Source organism: Apis dorsata, unplaced genomic scaffold (assembly GCF_000469605.1).
Source record: "Apis dorsata unplaced genomic scaffold, Apis dorsata 1.3 scaffold_181, whole genome shotgun sequence".
NCBI lineage: Eukaryota > Metazoa > Arthropoda > Insecta > Hymenoptera > Apidae > Apis > Apis dorsata.
The window spans coordinates 47,156-60,999 of record NW_006263467.1 but is presented as its reverse complement, the minus strand read 5'-3'; the positions used below and the strand labels follow the sequence as shown (position 1 = coordinate 60,999).

General features: G+C 40.8%; 1 protein-coding gene across 1 annotated transcript in view; it reads left to right on the top strand.

Annotated features, from left to right (window-relative positions):
* Window positions 1–13,840, top strand: part of LOC102676139 — a gene marked incomplete at its 3' end in the record, with an annotated part of 50,560 nt that extends 36,720 nt beyond the window's left edge. The window contains exons 2-3 of the mRNA XM_006614433.1: window positions 11,570–11,722; window positions 13,701–13,840. Of these exons, the coding sequence (XP_006614496.1) occupies window positions 11,570–11,722; window positions 13,701–13,840 (293 nt within the window). The remainder of the gene's footprint in view (window positions 1–11,569; window positions 11,723–13,700) is intronic.
* Window positions 13,841–13,844: the final 4 nt, after the last annotated feature.

Sequence of the window (13,844 nt, the reverse complement as noted above, 5' to 3'; positions counted from 1 at the left end):
TACGAGCGGTTCGACGCCGTTTCGAGGATGGAAAAAGCCTTAGCGCGATTGTAACCGCGGAAGGGGGCGGGGAGTGGATCTCGGGTTTACGTGAAAGCGAGATCGAGTCGTTGGGCTTTGGTAAACCTTTTGCGGGTTTGGCATGAAATCGTGGCTATGTTTCGAGGATGTATATTGATCCGAGGAGAGAATTTGATCGGTGATTGCAGTGTACGTATAGTTAGGAATTGGTGGACTGGTCAAGGTCGTTCGAGGGATGACTCGTTTTTTTTCTTCTTATGGTTGACTCAAAGATAATGTGCAAGATATGCGATTGTGTAAAAAGATGTTTGGAATTTGTGGAAATTCTTGCATTCACAATAGACGTTTTTTTAAACTTCCATTTTACTTAGGTTTCTTTTAAGATTTCAAAGTACATAGTTTCCTGTTCTTCTCGAATTCCTTTCAATTTATTCATATTTTATATTATCTTAATCGAAAAAAAGTCATATACAACTTTGACCAAATTCTATTCACATTTCTATATACCAAACGTCTATTGAACTTACCAAACTCTCTTCTAATCAACCCGTGCTTTCTTTCGACATTTATTATTTCAGTAAATTTTTATTTTTTATTATTCTTTAATAGTACAATTCTTGCATACATCCTCGAACTTTTCCATCCCTAACCATTCGATTCCAATTCGTAGCGCTCCATTGTTACCGTGGCGCGAGATAAATCGTTAAAATGAATGAACCTGAGGGTTTTCGCCCACGCTTCATAACAGCCCGGAAGGGAGAGGTTGTCTGCGCCGTTCGGGGCTTCCTAAGTACCTAAAGCGAAGCGAAGGAGGAGGTGTCGAGCGGGATGGCCTTGCTCCCGATAAAGCCACGTGATTCGCGACTCGAGCGGAATCAAAGCGCAAAAAACCTTTGGGAATCGACGATGAATCCGAGATTCTTCGCCGTAGGTGAATCAATAATATGAATATTCTAATTCTATTTTTATCAATAATTGAATTTGAATGTTACAAGCTGTGTTCACGCAGATGAAACTTTTTTTATTTCTTTTTAATAATTTCTATTTTTAATATATGTTGCATATGATGATTTGTATCATGGACGTGACATCAAACGTCCAATCATTGATGATGAAAGCGTTTTCCTGTAACTAAGCAGTAGTACAACAACTTGAGAATAGGAATCGATGGCATATGATGCGAATATTTCTTTGATGAACGCATTAACAAGAGAAGGTACAGAATAAAACTAGTTATTATTTTCAGAGCATCGATTTTAATTTATCTATTATTGCTCGAAAGAACGAAAGTTAGAATTCGAGGACGCTTCGTGTTCATCCAGCATGAATCATCGCGACAGAATCTTCGAAGAGATGATATTTTCGCGACAGCCTTGCGCTCCTAGATAATAAGCGTGAGTCATTACTCACAATCATTAGAACAAGACCGATGAACCAGTCCTTTTTTTCATTCGTACCAATTACCCTGTTTCATCTCTCGATTAATATATTTCCTTTTCTTCGTTTTACTTTTTTTTTCCCCCCTAAGATTTTCCCCCTAAGAAGGTAAAATTTCAAGCGGCGAGGGAGGGGAAGTGTCAAGTATTTAAGCATCTGGGAGGGGATCGATAATCGGGCGGAAAGGTAACGAAGCGCGTTCCGCTATAAATAAAACAGCAGTTCCTCCGTGAGATCGGCTGCGAAAAATGGTTGGAAAGTTGGGTCGAATTAGCGGACCACCGTGCCAGAGACTGTAACGACTTCCTGGAAAAGTTGCGGGTCGCCTGGGGATTTTTAAGCGAGCCACGCGGTCCTGGATGAATAAGATGAGAAACCACGGCATTAAAGTTGTGTGTGTATGTATGTATGAGAAAGAGAGAGAGAGAAAAAGAGAAGTATCCTTTGGCATGTTTTAATTAGATCGATCGGGGCGATAATTTTTGGGATGTCGGTCTTCTGGGATGTAAGTCGAAGATGGATATTTTTTGTTATCCTATTATAAAATATTTGAAATGAATGCACCGCATGAGAATGTTTATTTTCGCTCGATAAGAGAAGAGTCGAAAGTTTTCAGTTCGTAATAAGTAGTTTCTTAGAATGGTGCCAATAAAAATATATCTTAGCCTTACCTTTTATCACCGTATTCGTTTACAGTTGATACCTCGAAGGCAATATACGCTTTATTTTGACTGGGTAAGATAAAATTTCTTCGTTATCGGTCTAATCTGGTTACGAGAATCGTTCCGAGATAGATCGGATGAAATTTTGTTTGTTGTCGGCCAGTATTGGACCGTGAAAATTAATCTTCGATACACTTTGGTTGCTCCACTTTCGACACATCGCGCGTGTCTTTTTTTTCAAAATTTCATTACATCTCGTATACCTTGGACCAAATATTTTAAACCTTATTCGCGTCATTTTTATCTTTTCTAAATTTCCCCTCTCCGATTCGTGATTATATTGATCATCATTAAATGAATTATTTACTTCTTAAAGAATTAATAAATCGTATTAAAATTTTACTATATTTCCCGATTTTAGATTAGTTTAGCTTATAAATAATTATACTTTTTTACGCGCGTAAGTGTCAACGTTATACCTTATTATATGTTAATAATAAAGCATTTCTCAAAAAGTATTAAATAATTACTCGAGTGCAATAATAATTCGAACGAATGCCATTAGAAAAATGGAACGATTTGGGGGAAGATATTCTCCCCATCTTCCAAAAAGGAGGGGATATTGGTCTCGAGTTTCGGGCGAAGAATTCCGAAGAATACGGTGTTCGACCAAAAAGCGTCTGATTAGCGAGAGGAGCAATTTTGCGAGTAACGCGGAGAGCGTTTCCTCGTAGCCGCTTTACGAGAACATTCTTTGGAATTCCAGCGGTTCGTGAACACTCCCGCGTCCGAGGGGTCTGTAAATGCCACGAGGCTGGAGAGGAAAGTCGATACCACCACCTCGAACTTCCGCCGGTCAGCTCGTAAAAGAAACACTGCCGCGAGAAATAAGATCACCGGTTGCTACGAAGCCGCCTGAAAAACCGAGCCCGCTTCGAGAGGATGGGAGCTTTCTCAACTCATATCTTTTCGCATATTATATACTTTGGAATGGTTTCGAATGGATCGATCAGATTTTTGCGAATCAAGATTAGAAGTTGTAACGATAGTGACAATTTTGAGTAATTATTGGTATTTTTTATGGGTAAGAATATATTCGAAATAATAAGTATTATCTCATAGTAAAAGTCATTTTTGATGACTTGAATTTTGACCTGGTTAGGATTAATTTAAGTTTAATTTTCGTAATAATTTCTGGTAATTTTTAGTGATCTCCTTTTTAATTATTATTTCTAGAAACCTAATCGTTTATCATCACGTGTCACGTTTCATCCGCATCTCATATATTAAAGTTTTACGATGACACGTGACTTCACCTCATCCAACCTAACCCAACGTAGCTCGTAAAAATAAATGAGTCCGCTCCAACCAAATCGCATTACCAATTTACCCTACCGAGATCTCGCGTTCCCCACAATCCCTCAATCTCGGCATAGAAATCCACGTAAAAGCCAGACTAAACGTCGTCTCCGCGAATCCGGCGGAAAGAATCACAAGAGAAGTAATCGGCAGACGTTGGTGGGTTCCGAGGCAAAATCAACAAATATTCACAGTATACGGGAGAGTATTGCGGGAGAAATGGTAGGTTTGGTCAAATAAACGAGAACACGAAAGGAGTATCCACGGCTGAGAGACTCTTTGTTCCGTCACCGAAACCCAAACACTTTTTCAGACTACCCGGTTCTCGTCGTATGACCTCGTGGGTTGTTCCCTCTTCGTACCCTTCCCACATCTAGACAGCCTGTGGCCGTCTGGAAGCGTGTCAGTTACTCTCTCTCCTTCTCCGAACGCCGTGTAAATACGTCCATCTTTGTCCCACGTTGTTCGTCGCACGGGTATCCTTGTTTCCGTGGCGGCATCCCGCGGCACTCAACGGGGGCCGGGTCGTTTATCTAAATGGCTACTGGGTGGCCTGGCTCGCAGCGTCCTGTCCCACCGGACGAAAACTAAGCCGAGTCGGCCAGAAGAAAGGATACGGGGTCCGAAAAACAAACGTCGATATAGCGGGGGATCCGATAGATTGAGGCGTATACGGCGTTCCAACGTGGTTTCGGCCCTTTTGGGCCCGTTCCTTTCTTTTATTCTTTCTTAAAATCCTATAAAACCGAGGTAGGAAAATAGATATCATCTCGGTGATGCTTGGAATCATTCCGATCGATCTGTATTTGCGGCACGCGATCGTATATACGAAGCTATTAAATGTAACACGTATATATACCTTATTTTAGTATCTACCGTATTGAACAATAATTTTGCTCGTCTAAAGAAAGTTTCGCTTTAGCCAACGACTATTGTATAACGTGCCACCGATGGTTCACGTTGGCACGGAGCGCGTTAACCAGCATAAAGAAAAGAGAGGAGGGGAGGGGAGAAGCAGTTCCGAGTATACTCGCGGGCTCGTTCCTGACCGGCTCGGTCGTGTCGTTCCTTCACGTAATGGAAGTAATCCGACCTCGTTGAGAATATTTAACGGCCGGCCGCAATGATACCGTGCCACTTTCGCGCCGCTTCCTAGTATCGTTGTTATGCAACGGACACACCGCCACCTCAGGACTGTTTCAATGGTTACGGCCGCCCGTTAGAGATGCCGCCGCCTAGATCCGCTCGTCCAGAGATATTGCGTGCCAGGACAGCGCGTTACGCGCGTCCCGAGACTATTTTCAGAAAGCTTCCCGAACTTCTTGACGTCAACCGTCGCTTGCGTCATCGAGTAGTAGGCGAGTCTACCGGATCGTCGCTTTGTCAGACAGATTTTTCAACTTACGTGCCGAGATCCGATATTTTCGAGTTATTTACTCGAGCTTTAAAGCCGATGTGAACGAATTTCGTCGAAAGCGTTGATCGAAAGCGAGCCGAGACAATAACAATTGCTAATAAAGATTCTCTATTCGGTTTAAATATATGTACATACAGCCACCGCTCGGGATTCTTCGGAAGTGTTCGGCATCGATCGGAATTGCTCGTGGGGAAACGATCGTGTCACATATTCGAACTGCATCACTTTTTTAGACTTATTGTGAATCTACCTACAGCTTTCCACAAAATGAATTATGCTCTCTTATGTGTTACAGGCTGTATATTTCGAAAATTTTCGAATAAGATACCCATCGTTTCCGTTTGTCGACGGAATAAGATTTATTAGAGACGTGTCAGCGTTCGTCATGTTCACGAGCGTCGTTACACGCACATGCACGAACCGCAAAAGCACTTGACGCCGATGCAACGCGCGTTACGTAATCCAAAGTTACCGAAACGACGATGCTATGTTAACGATACCTCCGTGGTAACTTTCTTGCCAGCTCTTCGTTAACCCTACCGGGTCTTCAGGGATCTCGACTGATCCCCACGCATTTCTGGCTTACTTACAACTTACTTTGCTCCCTTCAACTATTAATTGTTCCGGCAATTTGCAAATCGTTGCGCGACGTTAACGATCGTTCCTTGGTTAACTTTCTTTATTGTCTTATTAATCTTAAGTGCGACAGAACGTATCTTATCGATGATTCTTCTTGAACGAAACATGTACGTAGTTTACAAAATGTTAACTTTACTACTACATTTAATTACTACCTCTTCAAATTAGTCTTGTGAGGTTAGAGGATTTAAGATGTATAGGATACTTTTACTTAGGCATCTAAACAAAGACAAAAATTCATATACGAAAATATCGGTTATAATTTATTTGTCAAGTAAACGAAAATAATTTAATTTTACATCAGAAGCCTGTATAGTCGATCGCCAATCTGCTCAGTTGGCTAGACAACAGGGAACGTTTGTCAAAATGTCATTTGCTTCGCAAGATCTCCCAACCAAACATTTTCGAGACTCGTATCTATTCAACGATCGCCTCGCTTTTTCACTGTACACGATTCGTTCAAAGTTCCACGCGATTCAAGCACCGTGTTATATGGGACAGGTACGGCTGTAATTCGATTTCGGTCGAATTCGAAACTCGTTCGGAGCCGGCCACCCGTTAGCCCATTCCTCGGGCGCCCACCCACGCACGATTCACGCGTGTCTCGACGCCCTCGAGTCCCCGGTGAATTTTTTTAATCCGATTCCCGTCGCCGGCGTTTGCGTGGCGGCCAAGCGTTGTTTTCCACCCCCGCCTCCCTCGTGGCACGGTTTCCACCACCGTGACGATCGGTCGTTCGTTTAAAATGCAAACTCGCGGTCCGTGGGGTTTTAAAACACCCGCTATACCCGGATTTCGTTCCGCCGCAAACTTGGCTCGTGCTTCCTACGGATTTACGCCGCCACTGACGCGCTTCTATTCTCGAGCTGGTCGCCAGACATTTTCCGCCCCGATTCTCCCCTTTCCGCGAAATTTTCTTACGGTTTATTCGCGTACAACGATGGAATAGTTCGGAAGTGGTTCGATCGAGGAGTCGGTTACGATGGAATCTAGATTGATGGCTTGATTGGAATTTGATCTAGATTTCTGCAGCGATACGCGATAGATCGATATTTTCGATCATTTAGATTTAATCTGGATTTATGGTGATTCGTTATATGGGATTAGACATTTTTCAAATATTTTTAATCATTGTTGTAAGTATTCTTAATATTTTTGTAAGAGTAATTGCCATCGGATGTCTCATTAAATTTTTATTTTCTCGCAAGAGTTTATCTTTACATCCTATAATATATATTTTAGTTATATATTCTATATAATTTTAGCATAATTTCTTATTAAAAAATATGATTTTAAATATTTGGAGAATAAATATTATTCAGAATATTTTTTTTATTCGATATTTCATATCGAATTGAAGTTACACATATCAAAATTTTTCTTTATATCAAATAGATAGGCTAGATAAATAATCTAGATTGTAGATTAAAGAATATATATTAAATGAAGCACAAAATATTTACGTGTACACATAACCTAGATATTTTCAGAATTGTTTTTCGACACTATCATTTTCGGCATCATTTGATGATTGAACGTAACAATCGCGAGTTATATTCGCTATAAAAATATCGCTTTAATCTTAACATGAGTATAATGCGAAATCGAAGCCTGTCAAGCGTATCATTATGCGCAATTTCCAATATTCTTTTAAAAGAACGCGATATATGCAGATATATCTCCAGGAGAAAATTTTCGATCAAAATCTTATGTCTCGGGGATAAAAATAAAAATATTTTATTTTACATACCTAAGAAAACATAGAAAAATAGGGTTATACGTATATAGCATTTTCTGTTACCGTGTTATGGTTATTAAAAATTTTTACCGGCCGTAATATTAAAATAGCGAATATCCATCTTTAACGCCGCGAGTAGACGTAAAAAAAATCGCAAGGCAAGCGGGGTTAATTAACCCTTTCGCTACCGCTTGCTTCGAAACGATCTTCGTATACTTATCTGCCACGAGTGATTATAGCCGTTTACCATAAAGAGATTTCCATATATTACGGTTTGCAATGGTTCTCATTGCTACAGAAAGTTGCGCAAAAAGTGGTAATATATATCGTTATTAGATATTAAAAAAAAAAAAAAGAAAAAGGAAAATATCGTTAGAAATGTTCCATTTCGTCGATAGGCGAACATTTTACTGATTATGTCTTGCATATGAACCGTTCTATAACAGAATACGTAAAATTATATTATATCGAGTTTATAATATTGATATTTAGATATTATATTTTGTTGACAAAAGAGAGAATATTTTTACACGTTACATAAAAAGTTTTTTGCTTTTATATTTAATATATCGATAGTTAGGTTTCTTTTTTTATTTTACGAAATCGATTTATTTCTTCAGTAAATTATTTCTGAAATTGTTTTTCTAGATATTTATAAGAAATTTATCTGACATGTCTAAAATAATGCAGCCTAATACTTCATGGATGAAATTAATCTTTATTTAGGTTTCGATATAGCCAAATATAAATTGACGTGAAACATTCACAACAGTCTCCTTATTATTATCAGATTATTTTTGTATAACTACGAATATGATTAATTTTTATTATAAAAAATTATACGACCAATTTTATAGCAATAAGTATTTTATGCAACGTATCGCAAGGGGTTGAATTACGTAATTGCAAACCGTCTCGTTCCTTCGAGTCTCTTAACTTCGTAGTCGTAATATCGCTACGATAACTGAGCAAGATAGGAAGCAAAAGTTGCAACATTTAACACTTATGCGATATTTAGCAAGATTTCGGTTTCTCGAGATCACCCCTTCGATAATATAATATTCTTCGAGGCCGACTTTTCGCGACCCTCTCCCCTTCAACCTGATCAATCAATCTTTTCTTCCTTTCTTTTATTTCTCCGCGTGAGTGAGAACCATTTCCTAAAAGCCTTAGAAATCATGAAAACATATTGACGATAGGATTTTTCTCGACTTAGTTCTATTCTCTTTTTTTTTACGAACGATTCTTATAAAATACAAAGGAAAGAATTTTTAAACCGTAAATTCCATTTCCAACTAATGTTAAAAACAAAAGAAAAATTATATCGTGCGTTCAAAAATCAAATTTCCTCTCTTTATCTTAATGCCAAATCAAAAAAAATTCCGAAACATGTCCATGCCGAACAGAATTCTCTTCCAAAAGAAGATCCAAGACCCGATGCCAAGAAATCCGTTGCTTGTAGATCCCCCCTCCCCTACTACACCACGGAGGGATCGGCTAACGGAAAACAAAAGCGCGTGCACCTTTGTATTAAACATTAAAACGAGTTCTCAGAAGTCTTCTCCGTATACTGGCATACATATTCAGTATTGACACATTTCCAGACAACATATCATGGCCCGTGGAGGCACGCGGCCAGACCGTGGACTCTCCTCGTCACACGGCCAATACGCACGCTGCGTGAAATGGCCATCCACGGGCGACGGAATGCCGAAAGTCATCCCTCCCTCTCCTTCTCTCTCTCTCTCTCTCTCTCTCTCGAGTTTTGTACCTTTGGCTGAATCGTGTTCAACCCTCTCGGTTTACATAAGCGGATGACACGGAAGACGCGTATACACCCCTCTCTCAAGTAGGTTAATCTCCGCCCGTTTTCGATCGAAGGCTATCTGCGGAAGCGGAGGGAGGGAAGAGAAGTGGACGGCGTCTGACCCCCGGGTGGATCACGGACGATTATCGGGGAAAGTGGATGGATCGAGATCCCGCGGTCGTCCAATGATTTACGTTATGTGCCGTGAAATTTCTAGCTCGCGAGCAATTTAGGATATCCTTTGGTTTTTGGGGAGGGGATATTAATTGGATATTAAGTCTTCGCGGTTGTGAGCTGGAAATAGAATTGAAATAGAATAGAACGGAAATATTTCCGTTTTGTTTTATTATGTTTTATTTATTTATTTAGTTTTCGTTTGATAAGGGATGGAACCAATATTTCGATTTAAGGGACGAATCGTTCTAAAAAATAATGTAAGGATTATAAAGAATTATAAAGAATTGGTGGAATTGTTATTGTGGAAATTTTTATGCATTTTATTGGAGAGCGTCAAGTACGTATTTGGTTTTGGATATATAAATAAGATATTCGTGTAGATATTTGGAGATATAGGTGTGAATCAATATGACTTCGCGAGGTTTTTTTTTTATTATTTGCTTATCAATTCCCTCATGAATATTATTGCACGACGGTTTTTCGTGCAATATAAGCGTTAAAACAGATGCGAGTTTCTTTTTCCCAGAAGAATTTCCTCTATAAAGAATTTAATTTTCTTCACACGAATTCTTCAATACGACCCTTCGGTACGAGGAACTTTTTAAATTCCAATCCCGTTCCAATACGGTTAAATAAAATCTCTCTCATACGTGTATCCAATTACCTCACCTTTTAATTCTAACTCGAAGAATTTACAACCAATCAAATTCTCGAGTCCGTCGATCGAAAAATATACGTATATATTTTTTTCTCTATCCCGTTTTCGCGACACCGTCTGCGACGAGAAAGAAACGTGTTTATTTTCAGAGCGAGCCCCGCTCAGCCACCGCGAAATATTTCAGTATTATAATTTCCCGATAAAATCGGGACCCGCCGCGTCGAATCGAGCCCCGTCTGCTCCGGTTTTAATCCGTTACCGTTCGGTCGGCTCGTTTAAAATTGAATGATCGCGCCGTCCCGATATTTGCGAAAGCATCGATTTCCGTTCGGCGAGGCCGAGGAGGCGCGGGATCGTCGCCACGATTACGTCCAATTACGGTGGCGGAAGGCGGCGGTAGCGCGGGAATAAGGGGGGAGGGAGAGAGAGAGAGAGAGGGAGGAAAGGGGGAGGGGACGGGTCGTGGTCGTTCGATCGGGCGCACCGCGTGTTATCTTAAGGCGGCGGTCACCTAGATATCGGCATTGTTATCCCGCCTGACCGCAGCCACTTAACCGAGTCGTAAACCCCCTTCTCCTCCACCTATTCCTCCCCCTCCCTCCTCCCACTCACCACGAGTTCAACTTTATCCTTCAACAGGTGTTTAGGGAAATACAATAATGTCGCGCATGCGCCCGCAACTTCTTAAGGTCGGAAAGTTCGTCCGAACAATCTGACCGCGGCCAAGCCCGCGCGAACCGTCGTCACGCCATCCGCGTACCGTGAGTTAATCGAGTTTCTGGACTAGTTGGAATTTTTTCCTTTTTTTTTTTTTCTCTCCCCGCCCCATACCTCGCGACACCTCCACGAGGCAAAAGAATTGCTCGTGGAATGGTATCCTTTTCCGTGAGTTGTATACGAGACGTATACGAGACGTATACGAGGATATTTTGTCGGAATAATTTTTAGAGCTTGTAATGATTGTACGGTGGGTTTATTTATTTTTTTCTTTTTTTTTTTTTTACGAAGGAGTTGAAATAATTATTGAATCTTGTACGAAGGTTGGAATATTTAGGAGAGTAGATAAATTCGTTCGTTTTATCACTTTTTTAAGTCACTTTGCCTTTAATGTTTTTAATAGGTTTATTTAAAAAATAGAAATTAACAATTTCAAATCAAATGGATTAGGTTCTATAGAAATCTGTATTATCGATGATAAATAGAGAATGTACAGGGTTTCCTAGCTTACCGACTATGATAAACCGCGAGCATCCGTCGGTAACGGAATTGTAGAGATCTGGTGTGCATCTGATACGAAGGTAGAAACCTTCTTGTTCGCAGTGCAGTTGCACCCATCGGTTCAGATGGCACTGAAACACAAAATGCAACTGCTAAATTGGATTAAATTTTGTAAAATATGAAATCTATAAGTTTAAATTTATCTTAGATAAACGTTACGATAACTAACTTAACAATCAAATAAAATCTACAATTGTGTTTCTTAATTGAAAAGAAATGGTAAAGTTTAATAGATTCGCAAGAAGATATATTAATACGATGCATTTTAATAAATTCCCTAGAATTGTTCGTCTTCTTCTTTTTTTTTTTTTTTTATCTACTTTAACTATTTAAAAGTTAGATTGAATTTTTAACTATGTCACACGTTCCTTTCCAGACGTTAAACGGCGCCGAGGGTACCGTTCCACCCGGAAGAGTGTATAAGAAAGTCGCGATCGTGGAGAACTTCTTCGACATTATTCATGCTGTCCATGTTGACCTTGAGGGTCGTCCAGGGAAGCATGCCGGTCAAAAGAGAACGTACAGAACGGTAAGTTTCAAACAGAAATATCTATTACTTTCCCATATACACACTCGACGATAATTTATAAAAACTATCCAATATATCCAGCTTTAAAATTCCATAAAATCAAAGATTTTATTTTATTAGATATTATTATGCTCAAGTATCAAGAAATATTTTCGAAAAAACGAATCGAGTCTGCTTCGCTTAATCTCATCTCCATTAAAAATTTCAAATATTTTCATCCGCAATCCAATATCGATCATTCACTCAACCGCGAAACACATTACTACCCCTCAAATCTCCTCGAACCTCTCTCGAATCACCCCCTCCTCCCTGGATGAGCGATTGAGAAAAAAGGAAAAACAGCCAACCTATATCCTCGAAAGAAGAAACAATTTTTCCATCCAACTATCCTCCGGCGATTTGAATTCAATCGGCGGATCTCTCCCCGGAGGAGGAGATATATATCGATGACCCCGAATCCGTTCGGGATCGTGCGAGCCGAATTCTTGCATGGCCGACCGCGACACGCGATATTTACCGTTCCCGGGGGAGAAGGCATCGAGGCATCCAAGCGTCGAACACTCGATACCACACGTCATCTCACGTGTTCCGCCGCGCGTTTGCGTAAACCTCTCTCCGGGGTATCATATCTGTTCCGTGACACCGTCCTACGCGACCCGATCGGTGCGCGCTCTCCTCTCTCTCCCCTCCCACTCTCCCCGCTCCCCCCACCCCATATCCCCATTCGAGTCGCGTCGCCGTCCTCTTTCTCTCTCTCGGCCGTCCGTCCGCGATCTGCTTGCGATTCAAAACCTCAGGATACTTGTTGCATTGCCTGCTTACTGGTGGTGCACCCACACGCGGACCTGCGCCCGCGCGTACACGCACGCACGCGTCGACCTTTATTGCGCGTAGCCCGACTTATCTTCGATTTGCGTTTTTCTTTTTCTTTTTTTTTTTTTTTTTTTTTTTTAAGGAATTAAATTATCCAATAATATTTATTCGTGCTATATCGAAAGAATTCGATCAGACGTTCGGAAAAAAAAATTACAATTTTTCGATAAACGTTATTAATTGGGATTATTCTTAAGAATTTGGAATAAAGTTTGCATCGTGATATAAATGTAATCCACTTTCGAAAGAAAGTGAAGCTATCATCGATCTCCAAGGATCTTTTCGTCGATTCTTTTTTTTTTCCTCGAAGTACAAGTGAAGTACAAGCCTCGAGTAAATCTTATCGAATTACCTTCTCCTTGCCCCATACACAAACACGCGGACCATCGACCACCATCGATGCCTTTCCCAGCCTCCCATCCTTGATTAAGTTATGCCTCGCCTCCTCAGAGAGAAACGTTTCCTATTAAGGAGGAGGAAGAGGAGGAGGAGGCAGTGAACATCATCTCCCCCTAGCTAAATATGCCTCTCGCAAAGACATCAAAGTTCCGTTACTGGCCCATGAATTTTCCCCAGTGGGCGTCGTTAAACTGGCTCCTCCACGTGACGGCTCACGCGGTTCTACGGCGGAACCGAAAGGGGTCAATCACGAGTGCCGCCTTTCTAATCCTCGGTCGAAAATACCTGTGTCGAGGGAAGCGAAATAACTGCGGGGACGTTCCTCGTGCCGATTTAGATGGAATTCGAGCCACACATTTCGAGAGGATTGGAATACTTGGGAGAATAGAAGTCCAGAGTTGTCCGTCGATTGGCATCGAATCATTGAGCGTCCAACCACTGGTCGAAAGAAGTCTTAGATACGATATAAAAATTCTTATTTCTCATAACTTAATTTTTATATTCGAGACAATAATCGTTTCGAAAATATTCAAATTATACAGACTTCTTTCCACCAGTGTACAATACTTTTCAACTACCTTTCGATATATATAAAAAGCGTCTCGTCGAAGATTTCTCGATTTCTCGATTATTGGAAATCGTTCCTAAACCTTCTTATCTTAAATAAAAAAAAGATCTAACACGCCTATCGTCTGTCTCGTTTCAGATCACGGAAACGTACGCGTTCCTACCCCGCGAGGCCGTAACGCGATTTCTCTTGGGGTGCACGGAATGCCAACGGCGTCCACGTACCCCGAGCCCGACCAATTTGTCCAATCAATCGCAGCAGCAGCCGACTGGGACGCCGCTC